Source organism: Lepisosteus platostomus, chromosome 4, assembly GCF_059453375.1.
Source record: "Lepisosteus platostomus isolate fLepPlt1 chromosome 4, fLepPlt1.hap1, whole genome shotgun sequence".
NCBI classification, from domain to species: Eukaryota; Metazoa; Chordata; class Actinopteri; order Semionotiformes; family Lepisosteidae; genus Lepisosteus; species Lepisosteus platostomus.
Window position 1 is genome coordinate 2,456,619 of NC_142614.1, and position 20,287 is coordinate 2,476,905.

Below are 20,287 nucleotides of genomic sequence, written 5' to 3' on the forward strand. Positions count from 1 at the left end.
CCAGAGTGCTCCCAGAGCACAGGGGCCAAGGGACCTGCTGCGTGCTCTGGCACGGGTTCCTGCAGGTGTAATTTTAGACTGTGACTGCAGCCCAGCAATTCTGCCCGGACTGGAGGGCTATAATTAGCCAGGATGAGAGAGGAAGGGGGTGTGAATCCTGAAGCCAAGAAGCACAGAGAGGGATCAACAGGCTGCTCCAGAAGGCAGGGGTGTAGGGAATCATGGTTTTCTTTCCCTGTCACAGGGAAGTGCCTAACTAGTGAAAGGCAAACTTCTGTGCTTTTGAAAACAGCACTTTGCTTCTCCACAAACCTGGTTCCTTAGCAGGTGCTCTGTTCTCTGGACTGATCCCCATCAGGATATCAAGGAATGACACTCCCAACAGCCATTAGAGGCATATAATCGGGGCCACATAAGACCAGCACAGTGCTGGGAGCGGGCCGGTCATCCCTATTGGAAAAGTCTGGGATATTGAGCGGGAATGTATCCAGACGGGCTCCCCGCGTGAGTATTCTGGAAGGATTGAATTGAAACTTGGCAGTAGTGCCCACTCCGACTTCTCATTTGCACACTGAAACTGCTGTTTTTGAAAAGCACGCTAGGCGATGAACTGCAAATGTTTCATGGTATCAACCTTGCATGACGGGACTCTCATTTTCAAACACAGATTCTCAGATCACAAATTTTTGTATTGTATTGAAATTTAATTGTGTACAAACAAATGCAGAAGAACAAGCTGCTGCTGAAAGACTGTAGAGCCAGTCTTGCCTGCATGATAACAGGTGTACAGGTATATCGGTTCAAAATATGATTGGTACACCTGTAATAATGCAGATAATCCAACAGAAGTAAGCCTATGTATATATCTTGAATTCTCTTATCTTTCCCGAGAGGTGTAACTCATAATTATAATTATGATTATCAATATAATTGATTATTATATTCACCGAGACGAAGTCAGCAGGGGAGGGTGTAGCGGAGCTCGTTCAGATACGGTGATGTCATCGCCCTCCCTGCGCGTAGCAGGGACCCCAGCTGCCTGGGCTGAGGGAGGTCTCCTTTAGCTCATGCGGCTGGTTCCCTGTTGCGTTACGCCGAAGACCCGGGTTCGAACCCAGGTGTTGTGGGACGAAACGGGCGGCGGAGGGCGTGAGCCCGCGCGGGACTGCGACGGTCACATAAGCACAGCTATTCCCAGTCTTCAAATTCAATGAAACTGAAACAGACCAGCCTTCAAAAAAGTAGAAGACATTTCTTACCTGGTGAATATTTAGATATCTGCCACTCATGTCAAAAGAGTTTCTTACTCGGGAAGTAGCACTCTGCTGGTCATTTTTATTTTAAGTCTTTTATTTTTATTTTAGGTCAAAAACCAGCACCATTCTGCAGTTTAGTTTTCTAAGGGCTCAGTCAGTGGTCTTGGCTGTAAGAAGCTTATCTCTTGGCTCAAATCTTTTCAATTTAGGGTTTGAAGCCAGTTTGATATGCAGATGAATCAGACGTCTGGGGGTTTTACTGAAGACATCGTTGTTTTTTACACCTAACACCCGTCTCTAAAATTACAGAAGTTTGGAACAGTGGCATTTGTGTGTCATTGTTTCCATTTTAGGAAACGAATTCTTTACATACTCGTTTTGCAGCAATCAGTAAAAATTCTACTACTTTATTGTAGTGTGTAATATAAATGGGAAATGAGTGGAATTTTGTACTGCAGTAAAGAGCTGCGATACCCACTCTGTTAATATGGAAATAAATAAGTCAGGCATTTGTAGAAATAGGTTATTCTTTAAAAAATACTTCTGTGAGGAGAAGTGAAACTGTTAAATAGTTCACCACTTCCTTGGCATTGTGTGGGTTCGACCAAGGCCCATTGCCATGCAGGAGCAGAGCAGACTCTCACCAGTCTTCCTCTGACACTTGCTGTCTCTGTGTTCAGACCTTGACAGCTCCAACCACATTACAGACAGACGAGTGAAAAAAGAAACCCGTAGGCAGACCTGTCTGGCACTTCTGGTCAGGTCAGGTACCCCTGAGAGCAGGCTGTGTGTGTCTGGGCTTTTTTGTTTTTTTATTGATCTCTATATTAAATGCATGCTGGAATACTCAGATTAAACAGCAACATGCAAATGTGTGCCCTCCCTGAGCTACGAGCTAAACTGCACCCGAATGAAACTAGTCAGGTGAAGCTGCATGTTCCGTCGATTATTCTGCACAGGATCTCATGGCCTCCTCTTCTCACATCAGGCTAAAGTTTCACCGGGGCCCGTGACTGAGATTTGTCTTTTGCTTTCTGTGAAATCAGTGATTGCTGTTAATGAATGCTCTTCTTGCGCAGAACTAAGAATTAAGGGCAGTGCAGTCTCCCTCTGCCTCCCCGCTCTCTGCCACGAACAATACAGCAGGAAAACAGTTTTCTCTCCTTCATCGAGCAGCTCCTGCAGCACAAAGAGACTGACATCTTGTATTGTCTCCATGCTTATCTGTGTCCAGCTGGATCACAGCCAAGCCCCGCTTCGCCAGACACGTTGGCAAAATCCAGATTTAAGCAGAACATCGCAAACATCTTGAGAATCTGTGGTTTGGTATTTACTTCTTTTTCTACCGATCCAGCCAGAGGAGCAGGTTAACTGCTGGGGAGCTCAGTGAAGGAGCATGTTTCCCGTGGTTACGCTCCCCACAGGCTGACTTGAATAAGAAAGCCTTCTCACGTATAAAGCACATGATCCACTTTTCCCCCCTTTGTGTAGAATCGCAGAGCAGCCTGGGAAGAGGGGTACACTACAATGCCCTTCTTGAAAAGCACTCCATGTGTCCACATTAAGACTCCAGTCTCCCCCAGTCCTCTGTGCCATGTTTGCAGGTTATCAAATCATTCCTCTGATTCTGATTGATTTTTTTTAAGAAAAAAAAAGGCTTGAGTGTCGCCATAGCCGCATCAAAAGATTCACAAAGTGTCTGATTAGCTGAGAAAGGAAGTCGATTTTACTCGTCAGCAAGTTAAGAGCTTTTTCCTCGAGAAACCGCAGCCTGAGCAGCCTGAGCGCGAAGGAGACGGAATCGAGGTCGAGGGGCCAGACAGAGCCGGCGCTCGTGCTGCAGCAGGTGAGAGGACGCCTCGTCGACACTTCCTACTCCTCTCCGAGAGGTGCCACACGCCTTTGGATACAGAGGGCAACCAAACCTTCGGACTCTGACAAAGGAAGCTGTGGTTTATATTTTGCATAAAGAGGATCTGACTTCTGTCGGCAGGTGTTTATTTCTTCACTGAGGCAACAGGTAAGTCTGAGAACTGTCTCGTGTTTTTTTCTGATTTCCAGCAGTGGAATTCCTTTTTGAATGTTAAGTCTGTGGTCAGAAGAGGCATCACTTTCCTGGGGTCTTTATTTCCTACGGCGAATGGCTCCTCCATCACTGCTGTGTCTCTCCTCCTCAGTCTTCCGCTGGGTGTGTAACTGGGACTGATCCAGATCTTCTTAGCGGCAGAAAGGCCGAAGAGCAGCTCTTGGGAAAGTGAGAGGTTCCTGATCTGACCTTTGTGGAGAAGTGGCTCCTCTCCCATGTGAGAGAGCTGGAAGCAGCACGAGCCGTCTCGTTACATTCTGGGTCGGTAGCGGATGCCATGGAAACGTGCGTGTGTCACAGATGCCTGGGACCAGGCACGATCACCTTGTGCCCTGAGCCGAGAGAGCGAGCAACAGCAAGCTGGTCTCACCAAGTGGAGATCTGGCCATGAGACCATCAACCTGCAAATGGGAAGGAGCTACTGGGTGCCAAATGGCTTTCCAGCATGGACCATAACACATGCCTTTCTCCTCTGCACTCATTAGTTGTGGCTTAGTGATGCAACTCGTTTATGCCAGGGGATTATGAGATGGAATGCGCACGCTCCATGTACTCAGCACGCAGTTGCGTTTCTTGCATGCCAGTTGGCGATTCAGCAGCGGAGCTGACAGAATCTTTTTGCACGTTCCTTCATTTTAAATTTAACCTGGGCGACTGGAGCATGGCTCTGTGTGGTTGCTGCCTCTCAGTGCGCGCTGGGCTCGCAAGTGCCTTGTTAAACACCCCCGGAGCAGGCAGGGGGCCCACGCGAACCCGTCGTGCATGAATCGAGGACGTGGGGGTCGTCTCGTCACACTTTGAGTGCGCTCTGTGTCAGAAGCCAGGGGCAGATCCCAAGCGGTCATGCTCGTGTGTACTGTAAGCACCTGCGGATGCTGTATACACATGTGTTTGTTAAAGATATGTTTATGCCAATGCTAATCGGTAACTGGGACGTCTTGTTTTGTATCTGGTGTTTGCAAAAGGCGCAAGGGTTCAGGTCCACAGCTCAGGGCCTGGCCTCGTTCCAGCGCCCCAGGGCTGGGTCACACAAGAAAATCTGTGACACGGGAGATAACACCGCTGGGAGAGGGTTCGTGCTCGCGAGCCTGCGTCGGCTGTGAGCAGCTTCTCCGCGATCGATCCGGGATCGTTCGACCGACCATCTCCTCGACGAGTAAGTGAGGCTGCCGTCACGTGTCCTGTGACATCCCGTCCTCAGAGGCTGTGGGTTAGCCCACGGGTGTATATTTAGATCCTGGAATTGCAGCAGTGGTGTCTTCACAGGTTTTGCTAAAAGGGAAATAAAATGTTGTTGCTCAAAACAAAACAGAAACAGAATGAACACGATACCTTAAAGGAGGAGCTGTTAACAGCATGGGTTAACAACTTTAGGTTGTTTCACGTTCACACTGCAGCCTGTCCTGTTGAGGATGTTCTGTCTAGCTAGTGTTAGATAAATTATTGGGGTGAAATGTATGAAAGTATATTTTTCCATTTTTTTAAGATAAAAGATTTAGCTCTCTTCTCTGCATTCAAAAGAGAAGACAGAGAAGACCAAGCCAAAAACTTATTTTTGTTACTACAGACTGTTGGAAACTAACACTACACAGGAACTGTTCATATTTTAACATGTAGCGCCTGGTTGCCTACAATAGGGGACGTTGCTCTTTTTCCCTGTAGAGCAGAGGAGGGGCTCAGGGGGTCTCTCCCAGACTCCACCGTCTGTGCCCTCTGGCTGTAGTCTTGTCTGTCTTCTTCTGTCCTTCTGTCTGCACGAGGCTCAGGTGGGTTGACAAACCCTGCATGATGAGAAACAAGCCTGACAGCGGTGCCACGATGCACTGGGCTCGTGTGCCTTTCATCACGCTCAGTCCCAGAGACACGCTGGGCACCGGGAATCAAACAGCCTGATCGGAGCACATGAGATTCTGATTGGAAACAGACAAAACCATCAAAGACTCTCATGAGCACACAGAACACATGAGAGCAGACAGTAACTTAATAAGAAATAAAGATCTAAAGTGGATTTCAAGACCACCAAGAATACAAATCTGAAAATCAGAGTGAATTACTGACATAGAAAGATCTGAATTGGAAAAGAATATTAATATTATGAGTGATCATAATTCTTTAATTAAACGTCTTGCAGTAGAAACAGTGGTGTGAAAAAGTGTTTGCCCCCTTCCTGATTTCTTATTTTTTTGCATGTTTGTCACACTGAAATGTTTCAGATCAAAACAAATTGAAATATTAGACAAAGATAACACAAATAAGACAAAATGCAGTTTTTAAATGAAGGTTTTTATTATTAAGGGGAAAAAAAATCCACACCTACATGGCCCTGTGTGAAAAAGTGATTGCCCCCCCGTTAAAACACAAATCAACTGTGGTTTATCACATCTTTGGAAAGCTGAGTTCAATTTCTCTAGCCACACCCAGGCCAGATTCCTGCCACACCTGTTCTCAATCAAGAAATCACTTAAATAGGACCTGCCTGACAAAGTGAAGTAGACCAAAAGATCCTCAAAAGCTAGACATCATGCTGAGATCCAAAGAAATTCAGGAACAAATGAGAAACAGAGTAATTGAGATTTATCAGTCTGGAAAAGGTTATAAAGCCATTTCTAAAGCTTTGGGACTCCAGTGAACCACAGTGAGAGCCATTATCCACGAACGGCGAAAACATGGAAAAGTGGTGAACCTTCCCAGGAGTGGCAGGCCGACCAAAATTACCCCAAGAGCGCAGCGACAACCCATCCAAGAGTCACAAAAAACCCCTCAACAACATCCAAAGAACTGCAGGCTTCACTTGCCTCAGTTAAGGTCAGTGTTCATGACTCCACCATAAGAAAGAAACTGGGCAAAAATGGCCTGCATGGCAGAGTTCCAAGACGAAAACCACTGCTGAGCAAAAAGAACATAAAGGCTTGTTTCAGTTTTGCCAGAAAACATCTTGATGATCCCCAAGACTTTTGGGGAAAATACTCTGTTGACTGATGAGACAAAAGTTGAACTTTTTGGAAGGTGTGTGTCCCATTACATCTGGCGTAAAAGTAACACAGCATTTCAGAAAAGGAACATCATACCAACAGTAAAATATGGTGGTGGTAGTGTGATGGTCTGGGGCTGTTTTGCTGCTTCAGGACCTGGAAGACTTGCTGTGGTAAATGGAACCATGAATTCTGCTGTCTACCAAAAAATCCTGAAAGAGAATGTCCGGCCATCTGTTCGTGACCTCAAGCTGATGCGCACTTGGGTTCTGCAGCAGGACAATGATCCAAAACACACCATTAAGTCCACCTCTGAATGGCTTAAGAAAAACAAAATGAAGACTTTGGAGTGGCCTAGTCAAAGTCCTGACCTGAATCCGATTGAGATGTTGTGCCATGACCTTAAAAAAGCGGTTAAGGCTCGAAAACCCTCCAATGTGGCTGAATTACAACAATTCTGCAAAGATGAGTGGGCCAAAATTCCTCCACAGCGCTGTAAAAGACTCATTGCCAGTTATCGCAAACGCTTGATTGCAGTTGTTGCTGCTAAGGGTGGCCCAACCAGTTATTAGGTTTAGGGGGCAATCACTTTTTCACACAGGGCCATGTAGGTTTGGATTTTTGTTTCCCTTTAAAATAAAAACCTTCATTTAAAAACTGCATTTTGTGTTAACTTGTGTTATCTTTGTCTATTATTTCAATTTGTTTGATGATCTGAAACATTTCAGTGTGACAAACATGCAAAAAAAAAAAAAAAGAAATCAGGAAGGGGGCAAACACTTTTTTACACCACTGTATAAACTGGTACATGTGAAAAAAGTAGTTCCTGATTGGAGTGCTCAGAAGTCACCGTGTGGTAGGAAGTATCCAAGGGGAAATAGCTTCTTGTTGTTAAACATCTGAAGCTTGCTGGCAGAGCTCACTGGACTCTCCATGCCATCCCTCATGTCACTTCCTGTGAACCACCTGGGCTGCTCAGAGAACAGATACAGCACAGCGCGCTCATGTTGTTTTGAAGCTGCAGTGCTTCCACGCCCCAGCGATGGCGCTGCCCGCGGCGGTCTGGGCGCTGTGCGTGGGCTCCCTCGTGCTGCCTCCCTGCTCGGCCTTCTTCCCCAACTTCTGGGCTCGAATCCTGACTCTGGCCTGGAGCTCCTACACTCACCAGGACATCACCGAGGAGGCCATCCTCAACGTCACGCGAGAGATCCTCATGTCCCGGCCCAACCGCTGGGGACGCACCCTCCCAGAGCAGGAGCCGCAGGTAGGCTGGCCGAGCCGCAGAGCCGGGGGGGGGGTTTACCGGACTCCTGGTCGGCCTGGGACAGGCAGGGGGGCTGTCAGGACCCCGAAGGTGGAGGGTCGCCTCTTTTCCCAGACGTTCTCTTCCGGTCTCCGGCAGGAGCCGCTGACGGCCGGCGACCTCTTCGGGAGTTACTACGGCGACCAGGAGGCGGTGTCCATGAAGGCGTTCTGGCAGGCGGTGAGCGAGGTGGTCAGGGCCAACGCCCACATGGACTTCCGGAGCGAGATGCAGAGCAACCCCGTCTACCACTTCGACTCCGAGCGGATCCAGGGGGCTCGAGACCTCCTGCGCTGGCGGTGGATCCAGACTCTGGACTCCATCAGGGCCCGGGACTACCAGGGGGCCAGGGAAGGGCTGGGCTACCTGCTGCACTCACTGCAGGTAATAATAATGATAATAATAATTGCTTGCACTTATATAGCACTTTTCTGGACACTCCACTCAAAGCGCTTTACAGGTCATGGGGATCCCCTCCACCACCACCAGTGTGCAGCCCCACCTGGATGATGCAACAGCAACCATAGTGCGCCAGAACGCTCCCCACACAAGCTATCAGTGAGGAGGAGAGCAGAGTGATGAATGGGGATTATTAGGAGGCCATGATTGGTAAGGGCCAATGGGAAATTTGGCCAGGACACCGGGGTTCCACCCCTACTCTTTTCGAGAAACGCCCTGGGATTTTTAATGACCAGAGAGAGTCAGGACCTCAGTTTTACGTCTCATCCGAAGGACGGCGCCTATTTTACAGTCTAGTGTCCCCGTCACTATACTGGGGCATTAGGACCCACATGGACCAGAGGGTGAGTGCCCCCTGCTGGCCCCACTAACACCTCTTCCAGCAGCAACCTTAGTTTTTCCCAGGAGGTCTCCCATCCAGGTACTGACCAGGCTCACACCTGCTGAGCTCCAGTGGGCTGCCAGTTGTGAGTTGCAGGGTAATATGGCTGCTGATACAGGAGGTACAGGAGAGAGGAATGGGGGCGGCTTGGCAGAGCGGTTTGACGGCCCTAGGGGTACTGCACAGTTTTCAATAGTGTAAAAGTTATGCGAGTTTTAGACTTCTCTTTTACACAGTGGAAAAATCTTTATTCAGGATAATTATTTATTATATTCAGTAAGTAAAACGTGCTTATTTTTCTGTTTGACTGCACAATTTTTCTGATTACTGAAAACAGACCACCAGAGCCGGCACAAAACTTCCCAGCTGTAAAACTGCCGCCAGGTCTTTCCTGATGGACGCACGGTGAGCCGGGGTTGGCCTTCTGTGTGGTGCAGCTCAGCACCTCTCTTCACAGCGCGGCTCTCTCAGTAACTCCTCGGGGTCCTGTTTGTCCTGTCCACCAGGATTTCTACAGCCACAGTAACTGGGTGGAGATGGGCCACACCGAAGTGAACTCTGACCTCTTGAACTCTGCGGATCAGCTGGAACCAGTGGCCGCCGGTGAGCTGACTTTCTCGCCAGGCTTTCCAGTGACTGGAGCCCAGTCAGTGCGCTGCCTGGCTCACACATGGCACCCATAACGGCAGGAGAGAGGAGCGAGGACGGCAGAAGAGCACCATGGGTAGTATGATTAAGCAGGATGCAAGCTAAGGGAAGCTGTGAAAGAGCAAAAAATAATGCATGGCAGTTCACAGAGGTGATGGGACAAACCAATGTTAGTTTATGTGTATAAGGGCCAAGGGGAAGCCCGTGGTATCCCCCTAGCCTTTAAAATGTGGCCCAAAGTGTTTTGCGCTGCAGGACCCGGCTGGTCACGAAGAAGCCTGCAATCTCCAGGATCTGACCTGTCCGCCCCCTGTGTCCCCTGTATCTCTTCACAGAGGACGTGCAGACCTGCAGGGAATGTTGGAATTTCAGCTGCAAAAACAACATCCTGGAGGACGTGAACAGCAAGAAGCTCCTGACCACCGGCTACTTCGGCACGGACCCCAAGAAGCCGCCAGGTAGCAGCTCTGGGGGAGAACCGGTCAGGGGGACTCCGCAGGGACAGCAGACGACAGTGCTTCACTGTACCTTAAAGTCAACCTACCGTCACAGTGTACCAGTAGACACTCATGTAGTAATCCTGTGCTGCATTTCGATCTGGATAAGGGAGGCCGGTCAGCAAATAGACGAAATCGATGAGATACTTTTCTGCGTAACGCAAATGTTTCAGCGCCATGTTGTCTCTGCGCTACGGAGTGTAGCTGTCGGTGCACCAACACAGGAAGGGCTGAAGGTGCCAGTGGAGCCCATGCTTCTCACCTCTCCCTCCGGCCATGACGTTGTGTATTTAACTGTGATCCTGGTGCACCTCTCTCGAAACGCCCGTCCCGCCCTTGCGAGCTCATCGTTCCCCTTTCCGCGGCCCGGGCAGGGAAGTGCAGCCACGGCGGGATCCTGGACCAGAGCCGCTCCCTCAGCGCCCGCGGGGGCATCAACAAGGACAGCACCTCCCCCCTCTTCTCCCCGCATCACTATTACCATGGCGACGCCGCCCGCCTGGCAACCGCGGCAACCGTCGCGCTGCTGCGGGACCTCCGGGACACGGCGGGAGTCACTGACTTCCTCAGGTACGGAGCGGCACCTGTCAGAGGTCTGGAAAGAACCGCGGTGCTCAGTGTGCTGCTTGTTCTGAACGGTGTTTGGCTTAGTTAGTCTGAAATCAACTCAAAACTAGGAGCATCTGAAAGGTTAAACACCCGAAAGGCTGTGCATGACAGGAAACCATATAGCCCATCTGGCCTGTTTGTTAGTTGGGAGCTAATGGGTCCCAGGATCTCATCCTGCCAGGTCTTGAACCAAGCCACACTAATACTCACTTCCTGTGTTGTTCTAAAACAGAGAAGTGCAGCTGTATATTATGACCGGGAAATGAAACAGCTGTATCTTAATCTGGTGTTATCCACCGTGTTATCATCCTGTGGCCTGATCTTGATCTCAGCAGCCAGGGGAAACCAGGCCGCTGCAGTCTGTGGTGTTACTAGACCGGTGGGTGGTGCTCTTGCCTCAGGAGCAGAACAAATCAGTGAGTCCGTCTAGCAGCCAGGGGCGCTGTGCTACTGGAGGAGCCACACATCTGCGGAGACGGTACACTGATGTCATGGTTATTAAAGACACCATGACTGTGTGAGAGGAGGGCTGGGATCAATGGTGTCCAGTCTGTGACAGTGTGAGCGTAGGGCTGGGATCACTGGTGTCCACTCTGTGACAGTGTGAGAGGAGGGCTGGGATCAATGGTGTCCACTCTGTGACGGTGTGAGCGTAGGGCTGGGATCACTGGTGTCCACTCTGTGACAGTGTGAGCGTAGGGCTGGGATCACTGGTGTCCACTCTGTGACAGTGTGAGAGTAGGGCTGGGATCAATGGTGTCCACTCTGTGATTGTGTGAGAGTAGGACTGGGATCAATGATGTCCACTCTGATCCTGTACAATTTTGCCTCCCTGAAGTTCCCACTGAATTCAGCTGGTGGAGCAGTTCCTCCCCTGATCTGCAGTGTCTCTGGTCTCCTATGCTGTATGTAATGCATCTAGTCCCCTCTCGTGTCTATGAATCAGTGGTTTGTGCTTCACGGGCAGGCTGATGAACGTGGGCCGGAACTCTGCTCTGGTCTTCGTGATTGACACCACGGGCAGCATGTTCGAAGAGATCACGGCCGCTCGCCTCCGGGCGCTCTCCATCATCCAGGAGAGGCAGGGCACACTGGATGAGCCCACCACATACGTGTTGGTTCCTTTTCACGACCCAGGTGAGAGCAAAATTACCCTGAAGAACCGTGTTTCCACAAGGGTTCCACCATGTCTGTGGTGTGTACCGTGATACGTGCACCATGCCTCTGCCAAACTGCAGGAGGCTAATGAGAAGGCCTGGTATGCTACTTCATTACAGTGCTCAGGAATCATGGTATGCATGTGGGGGCCGATCCCACTCCTTCGGAAAGGATGGGTCTCTCCTGTGGAACACAACCATTCTGTAGCTTTCCTGGAGGAGAGCGTCTGTCAGATATTTAAGTTGTGGTACAAACTGAACGGAACGAGAGTTAATTGTAGGACCTCTTGTCCAGCTGTGGGTCCCCTGCAGGAGACGGAAGATCCCGACGTGTTTATGAGATTCCTGGAGGACCTGACCGCCCTGGGAGGAGGAGACGAGCCGGAGATGTGTCTAACTGCTCTCCAGGTACTGGCCTGGCCGGGGCTGGGAGTCCAACTCGCTCTCAGGGCTGTAGTCCAGACACTTCACACACCTCTGCGCCTCCACACAGTGGCGCGACACCAGGCCAGAGCCAGACAGGCCCAATCAGTGCAGGAAGGAAGGGAGGGATTTTGTTCAGTCACTCTGGGTGCGAGCCTGTCGTCAGGTTGGGTGGATTCACGGGGACGTCTCTTCACACACGTGCGATAAATGACTCTGGAGATCAGACTGCTGTTATTGCCGAGCATGGTGTAGAGACCTCCATGATCGCCGCGGTGTGATCGAGGCCGGTTCTGCGGACTCTGCGCCTGTTGTTCCAGATGGCCCTGATCCACAGCCCGCCCCAGTCCGAGATCTACGTCTTCACAGACGCCTCTCCCAAGGACAGACACCTCCAGAGCGCCGTGGAGGGACTCACTGTGGAGAAGCGCATCAAGGTGAGACCCCGTCCACAGGCCGGTTACCTTCACTCTCCCTCCAAAACACCCAGCTGGAAACCGCAACATTCTCATTTCTTAGATCAGTTCACCCTCACCTGTAAAATATCCATGCCTTTTTTCATTCATCCTGTTATTGGAAGTGTAAAAACCATTCCAGTGCCCTTTAGGTGCTGTGCTACATTCTCAGGGAGGAGGCTTGACAAACATCGCCTGATTCCTGAGCTCTGTAGCTGGGGTAGCGGGGGAAGAATTTCCCCAGGGGAGTCAAGCTGGGGATCCCAAGTCACTGGGAGGGTCCTGAGGCAGGCAGGGCTGACCCTTGGGAGCTTGAGGCCTAGTTCCTCTCGCCCGCAGGTGACCTTCCTGCTGACAGAGGACACCAGCAGGGCCGGCTGGAGGCGGAGGAGGAGGAGAGAGGTCTTGTCTCCGGACAGATTCTCCATCTACAGGAGCTTGTCTGCACTCTCCGGGGGCCTGACCGTCTTCACCACCGACCGAGACATCCAGCAGGTCTCCTCCATCGTCCAGGACAGCACGTTGCCTGCCAAGGTACCGGCCACTCCTTTGGGAGGCTCGCCCCAAGCCCCCCCATCCCTGAGAAACAAGATGGCGGAAGAGGATGGCTCAGCGTGCTGAGTCTTGTTTTCCCCTGCTGTTGTCTCTCTCATGACGTCCTTGTTCCAGGTCACTCTGTTCCACGTCCAGACGGGACCCTCCTCTGTGTCGCCTCATTCCTTCCACGTAGACAGTTCTGTGAAGAATGTCACCGTACACATAGCGGGCTCGCTGAAGGCCTTCGTCCTGCACAGTCCCTCAGGTACGGGATCATCATCATCACTGCCGTGCTGGGTTTTACACAAAGCAACCTTTTCCAGACGGGAAGCCAGTCTATCACAGGGCTCACTCACACCCGTGTGCGCAGGCACAATTTAGAGACAAGCTGTCAAGCTTTGAAATGTGGGAGGGAGGAAACTGGAGTGTTCAGTGAAAACGCATGTGAATTCGGGCAGAACATGCAAGCTCCACACAGAAGGGGCAACCGGGATCCATGAGCTGTGAAGCAGCAGTGCGGACCATCTCTCTATGCTTGCACCACTGCTTCATTTATTTGAATTAATTTCACTTACCCAGAACTAGTCAGCGGTTTCTTTTCAAGCCCGTATCCGAACCATAGTTTTCATTCTGTGACTAAATGAACGCTTCACACTGAGCTAAAATACAAATCCATCTGTTTTCTAAGACTTGAGTACTGGATTGATCATGATAACGCTACATCTTGAGTTACTACTAGAGGAGCGACGGAGGAGAGAAATTCTCATTTTTCATTCATTTCAATGTTTCAAATCAAAATTCCTTAGGAGTACATGTCAGTAAAACTAGCACTACAAGTTAGCTAGCCTGTTCCTCCTACCAGCCTATTGTATTACTGTGTGTATTGAGTCAATAGTCTTGTATCGGAGTATGATCACATACAGTACTGTACATACAGTTTGGGTAGCTTTTGTTCATTTTAACCCGCTATTTTATTTTCTCTGCAACCTCTCCTTGTTTCCAGGACAAGAACAGTCCTTCCTGGAAAAGAATGGACACCTGGCTCAGATGGAGACATTTGAAGGGCTTACCAGAATTCGCCTGCTCCCACCCGTCAGTCTGGGACAGTGGATCATCAGGGCAGAAACCCAGGAGAACATCACCCTCAACGTTATTGGTACAGTACTCAGGACAGTGTCGGAAATAAAGCTTTACTTTTATTCACAGTTGTCTTTTGTCCCCCAGTAGACTGAAATGCTACCCAGGGCGCCTCAGAGATGAGGTCTCTAGGCCTGTGTGTGCTTGGGTTGGAGTGACAGACCCCCTGTTTTTTTACTTCCAGGTCAGAGCAGTGTGGACTTCCTGTACCACTTCGCCGTGGCTGTCAACAGCACTCACCCGGGCCTGTCCAGGGTGGAGGGCAGCCCAGTCGCAGGTCAGCATCAGCCACGCCGGCGGGTGACAAGTCAGAGTGAAGTAACGGGCAGCGAGGGAGGGGGGTCATAGCAAATCAGGCCGTATTGTTGAAGGCGTTTGAGTCGGGAGCTGTGTCAGCGAACGCAGGCTGTACAGGAACCGGCAGAGAGGTGCTCTCTGCTGAGAGGCAAGGAAAAGAAACACCATGTTTCGGCTGTGGAGCCTTCTTCAGGTATGAGGAAGAGAGGCAGAGCAGTAGATAAATAACACACGGGAGAGCAAAGTAGAGAGCCGGTAAGCAGGGGCAGGGAGCAGAGGAGGGCAGTGTTCCAGTCTGGACACTCTCTCACCTGCTTCATGCCCATTTCCCCACTGCTGCCCGCCCCAGCTTACCTGCTCTCTACTTTGTTCTGTGCCTTATTTATCTACTGCTTTTCCTCTCTCCCTCACACCCCTTGCTCTTCAGCATTTACTGTACATGTTCCCTCTTGGTCAGCTTTTAAGATCACATGGCCTCAGCTTTCATTTTTACCCTGACGATACTCAAATATACATCCATACCAGACCTGACACTGATGTGGCTGTCTCTATTCTATCTAATTGCATCTTTGACATAAAAATTTGGATGACTCAAAACTTCCTTCATCTCAACTGCGACAAGACTGAAGTCATGCTTATTGGTACTCCCCATCAACTTCGTAAAGCCAGTCCTGTAATCCTTTCTGTAGATGGCTCTGTACTTGAGCCTCAATCAAAATTGAAAAACCTTGGGGTTATATTCAATTCTGGCTTAACATTCGACCCACAAGTGCAGCATACTGTCAAAACATCTTTTTTTCACGCCCTATGCTATCATTAACTGTGGCTGAAAAGCTGATCAACACATTTGTATTCTCTCGAATTGACTACTGTAGTGCTCTACTCGCAGGGGTATCAAAATCTACTCTGAACAAACTGCAGTATGTCCAAAATTCAGCAGCCAGAATCCTGACAAGGTCTAGTGCAAGTGTTCACATTACTCCAGTCCTGGAGTCCCTGCACTGGCTTCCGGTCAAATTCCGTGTAGACTTTAAAATCCTCATGCTCACCTATAAGGCTCTGCATGGCTAGGCACCTCAGTACCTGTCTGAACTATTATCGACCTACTCCCCACCTCGCAACCTTCGCTCTTCAAATTCTGCCCTCCTTACTGTCCCCCAAGCCCATCTACATTGTATGGGTGACAGGGCCTTCTCCTGTTATGCCCCCAAGCTCTGGAACTCTTTGCCCAAGGATATCAGAGAGTCACCTTCTCTAAACTCCTTCAAATCCAGACTCAAACCCCTCTTCTTTAGAAGAGCCTTTACTTCACTGGTTCCATTCTTCACCCCTCTGCTCTTCTTAGTACCACCATCCACGGTCTCCTCTATATATTGTAATTGTGTTTCATCTTGTGTATTCTCCTTATTTATTGTTATACTCTTCTTATTTATTGTTATTGTCATCCTGTAAAGCACTTTGAGAAGCTATATATAAAGGTGCTATATAAAATAAAGTTTATTATTATTATTATTATTACCTGACGAAACTACTGTTTCCTTCCCTCACCTTTCAGCACGGAGTGAACCTCTGCCTGTTCGTGTGGTTGAATTGGCCGCCAGGTCACGAGTGCCTTGTCCGCCTGTATCTGTGTATCCCATCTGCTTACTCTGTTTTGTATTCCTTTGCTCATGTCAGGTGTCCCCACCTTCCTGGTGCTGACAGTGACGGGTCTTTCTGCCAGCCACAAGGTCTCTTTCAGTCACGTGACGCTGCTGAGCGCCCGTGGCGAGAGCCTGCTGGGAGCGCAGCTCAGCTCTTCCTCGTCCTCTCCCGGAGAGTTTGTGAGCCAGCTCCCGGCATTACCCACGGTCCCTTTCTCTGTGCGACTGACGGGGACAGACGGTCAGGGGAACGTGCTGGAGAGGGCGTCCGGCGAAATGGTCCAGGCCACAGACGTGCAGCTGCAGGTGAGGCGCCCCTGAGCCACCGGCAGCACCTCGGCTCAGCCGCTGTGACGACGTGCTGCAGCTGACCCGCGTCCCTCCTTCTCCCCCGAACCTGCGGCTCCAGGTGCTCTCTCTCCCCCAGCTGGCCCCCGGCACCACCTCCACCGTGTGGTTCGACATTTACAACCGGGGCCCTGCCAGGACGTTTGTCCTCACAGCTGCTGACGACAGGGGGTTTCTCAAACACAAGGGCAGGGAGAGGTAAGCGCCGTTCTAGCCTGCCGGCTGAGTCAGGCACGCCGACCTCACGCCTGCCGCTGAGCCAGTCATGCCATCAGCACTGGTGTAGGTTCCTGTTGTGTTCAGCCATTCCCAGCCCACAGCTGCGCCAGTCTTGCCAATTCCCACCACTCCATCTCGTCCCGCCAGGCTCTCCGTGGCGCAGGACGGCACGGTCCGGAGCTGGGTGGATTTGGACACGCCCGGCGGGGCGCAGGTGGGCAGCGCGGCCACCCTGAGCCTGAGCGTGGAATCGGAGGACAAGAGAGATGCCAACTTCGCAGTGCTGCACCTCAGCGTGGTCAACACGGTAAAGGGAAAGCGGTTTCTCCCCCTCCCCCCCGCTCTGGTCCAGTAAGGCTGCGAGCCGTGGGGGGACAAAGAGAGGGAGCCGGGAGGTGGGGTATTGTGAGGTCTTTTCCCTTCTCTCTTGCCAGCTGGTTTAGCATGGGCCAGCAGACACCCTGCCCCAGTGAACTCCACCAGAGACCCCTCCAATCAGCTACAATCAGCTGCTTGATTCACTCACTGATTAGTAGCAGAGCTGATTTAGCAGATTTAGCAATCGAGGAGCTGCAGTGGTGCAGAAGGGCCACGAGTCAGGTATCCCTGGTACTGAGCCCAGGCTGAGCACATCGGTCACAGTTTGTCAGTGCCGCGGTTCTGCTGTGTGCGATTAGTGACCACGAATCGGTTTGTAGAAAATCTGTGGGATGCTGGACACCTGAAAAGGTAAGAATTCCAAGAAAACGAGGATACAGGGTAATCTTACTGGAAAACAAATTCTTTAAATGTGTCTGTCTGAGCCTGGGTAGCTGTGGGGCTGGGTGTGAACCTGCTTGTTCTGTAGCCTGAAACCAGGATTCTCCTTCCCATCTCCCAGAGAGCCTCAGTCCAGTAGAGTTTATCTGTCCCCCTTAGTTCCCCAGTTTCTAAGGGTAATCAGTGAAGCAGGTGATTAGTTAAACGATTTGTTTGTTAAGTGTAATTTAAACATCATTTGCAAGTGAGTTGTCAAGGGCCAGATTTCTCATAATGAAAAGGTTAATTGCCTTTTTTCAGTAATTAGGCGCAGGTGTTCCCAGTCTTTAGCAATGGGTCACCCACGAGCCCTAGATCAGGCCTCTTTGAGGACCGCGGCTTTAGGTGAAGTTCTTCCCTCTTTGTTTTCAGTCACAGACAGAGGTTTTGGGGTGCCCCATCCTTCACCCTCATTGCTTTCCCCTGTCTCCCCCCAGGACCCCGACCTGGAGCCTCCCTCCTGCTCTCCGCTGCAGGTCCGAGGCAGCTGCCCCGCGCTCCCCCCGGAGGCCTGCGCCAACGCCAGCTGGTCGGCCTCCCTGCTCCTCTCCGACCGGGGGCGCTCCGGGCTGGGGAGGGTGCAGCTGGGCCGGGGGCGAGGCCGGCTCGTGCTCCGTGGGGCGTCCGGGGCGCAGGAGGAGCACCTGCAGGAGGGCCAGGGCCCCCTGCTCCTGGGGAACAGCTCGGCGTGGGCCGCGGTCCAGGCTGCGTACACCTCCAGCTGCTGCTCCACAGAGGCCGAGCTGCTCCTGTGGGACAGAGCCGGCAACCTGCAGCGCTGCAGCGTTTCCACCCCCCACCTGCAGGTGGCAGGAGCGTTCTTGCACGCCGCCGCGTGGCCCACGGTCTTCGCCCTCTCTTGTTTCGGGGTGCTGCTTCATTGATGCAGCTGTCACAAGGAGAGCACCTCTGCATCCGCACAGCTGGAAATCACCGAAGCGGAAACATCAGCAATTCATTGATTTTCAAAAACATCCCACCTGTGCAGCTCAGTGGCACAGAGGTCAGCATTGCTGCTTTGCAGAGCTGGAGCCCTGGGTTCAAGTCCGATCCTGGGGTGCTGTCTGTGTGGAGTTTGCATGTTCTCCCCATGTTTGTATGGGTTTCCTCCCACACTCCAATGCTGGTGGGTTAACTGGCTTCAGGGAAAATTGGCCCTGGTGTGAGTGTGTGTGTCTGTGTCTCTGTCTGTCTGCTCTGTGGTGGACTGGCTTCCCTTCTAAGATGTACAGTACTGTGCCTTGTGCCTGCTGCTTGTTGGGATGAATTGGGTGAAGCAGTTAGAAAATGGATGGATGGAATTTCACACCTTAGGTTCTGGAAAGACGTTCTGGGTCTGACTGCACGAAACAAGCATCCTTTCCCTTTGACTGGGATTCTCATGTGGGTGTGTTCAGCTGCTGTGCCGCCAAACTCTTTTAAGTTGAAGGAGCACTTACATCAAGGAGTTTCATGCAAGAACAGAAACAGAAAACAATATTGAAAGCTTGTGAATCAGGGAAGAACATCTGTTCTGTCTGATATGAGGATTTTTCTCCTGGGGTCTCAGGGAAACCATAAGTTCCTCTACCCGTTGTGTCAAGAAGTGCCTCCTGTACTGTAAATGTCCTTTACAGACATACGATTCTCCATGTGTTAAAAGAAAAAAGGTCTTCATGAAGACTATAAGAACTGTTTTTACTGTCAAGTTCATGCAAACCTAAAGGCAAATGAAATAGAGATTGCATCTCTATGAAAAACATGCATATTCTGCTTTTTTCTCTCTTGATGTCTTTGCTTATTTAGTTGTATCGATTAAATCGAATTGTAACTCAAATGTGACCAAATAGGGTTTAGTGATCCATGATTCTTGAGGTCATCGGTTAAGAAAGTAGGTGACAGAATGTAACTGCAAGATTCACAAGTGTTGCCATGTGTGTTGTGTGTTGCTAATGGATAAGGAAGTTCTTTTGGCTAATTCTAGTGGTTGAGACTCAGTTCTTTTCAATAAACTCTGTTTTCTTAGCTTGTGGCCTTTTTGCCTCTCTGTGATTGGGCTCTGTCGCCCCCGCTACTGAACTGGCGGTGTGTCTCCTCAGCTGCCTGCTGCCCAGCGCAGAGCCTGACGCAGCAGAGGGCTTTAATCTCACAGGTCTTAACTTGTGCATCATCAGGAGATCAGTACAAAAGAGTCACTCATTTTCTACCCCTGCAGTGCAGGACTGACGCTGATCGGGAGTTCTTCTCTCGCTGCTGTCTCATATCGATGGTCAGCTCGGCCACCTCCTGCTGCCTGCAGCTCTCAGAGCTGCGTCAAAACCTGCTGCTCATGTTTCAGACAAAAAACACAGGAAGAAGACCAGGTGGTGTGACAGTCAGGGTTCCCCTAAACTTGTAACCCCCACATAAGGGTCATAGGTAACTGCTGTGTCCTCTGCTACTAAGGTGGCTGGATACAGAGAGACAAGACAGAGCAGCATGGAAGCCAGGAAAGGAACTGTTAGCTGAGAGCCAGAAAGAGAGAGACAACACATTGAGTAACAGGGCCCAGCCTCTGAGCACTCTCACCCCAGTCTCACTCTTCCCCCAGCCCCTCACTCTCTCACTCTAACCCCAGCCCCTCTCACTCTCTCACACTCCCCAGTCCCTCTCACTCTCTCACACTCACCCCGGTCCCCCTCACTCTCTCACTCACCCCAGTCCCTCTCACTCTCTCACACTCACCCCGGTCCCCCTCACTCTCTCACTCCCCCCAGTCCCTCTCACTCTCTCACACTCCCCCCAGTCCCTCTCACTCTCTCACACTCACCCCGGTCCCCCTCACTCTCTCACTCACCCCAGTCCCTCTCACTCTCTCACACTCCCCCCAGTCCCTCTCACTCTCTCACACTCACCCCAGTCCCTCTCACTCTCTCACACTCCCCCCAGCCCCCCTCACTCTCTCACTCTGTCACTCCCCCCAGCCCCTCACTCTCTCACACTCCCCCCAGCCCCCCTCACTCTCTCACTCTGTCACTCCCCCCAGCCCCTCACTCTCTCACACTCCCCCCAGCCCCCCTCACTCTCTCACTCTGTCACTCCC

The 20,287-nt window shown here is 51.0% G+C and overlaps 1 protein-coding gene across 5 annotated transcripts; it reads left to right on the forward strand.

The window, feature by feature from the left end:
* Positions 1 to 162: 162 nt before the first annotated feature.
* vwa7 (von Willebrand factor A domain containing 7) lies at positions 163 to 19,230 on the forward strand. Of its 5 annotated transcripts, XM_088627539.1 has the most exons (19): positions 163 to 504; positions 1,937 to 3,276; positions 4,308 to 4,498; positions 7,333 to 7,578; positions 7,717 to 8,001; positions 8,965 to 9,061; positions 9,442 to 9,564; positions 9,978 to 10,173; positions 11,180 to 11,349; positions 11,665 to 11,777; positions 12,113 to 12,229; positions 12,587 to 12,781; positions 12,917 to 13,049; positions 13,788 to 13,940; positions 14,106 to 14,198; positions 15,896 to 16,167; positions 16,271 to 16,407; positions 16,576 to 16,735; positions 17,664 to 19,230. In XM_088627539.1, exons 4-19 carry the CDS (start codon positions 7,357 to 7,359, stop codon positions 18,108 to 18,110), a joined length of 2,913 nt encoding a protein of 970 aa, XP_088483665.1. In that variant the 5' UTR covers positions 163 to 504; positions 1,937 to 3,276; positions 4,308 to 4,498; positions 7,333 to 7,356; the 3' UTR covers positions 18,111 to 19,230. The 5 variants fall into 5 exon arrangements, with proteins under 5 accessions (XP_088483665.1, XP_088483664.1, XP_088483666.1 ...); XM_088627538.1 differs by having other exon boundaries at positions 163 to 3,276; XM_088627540.1 differs by having other exon boundaries at positions 163 to 3,276; positions 7,355 to 7,578.
* Positions 19,231 to 20,287: the final 1,057 nt, after the last annotated feature.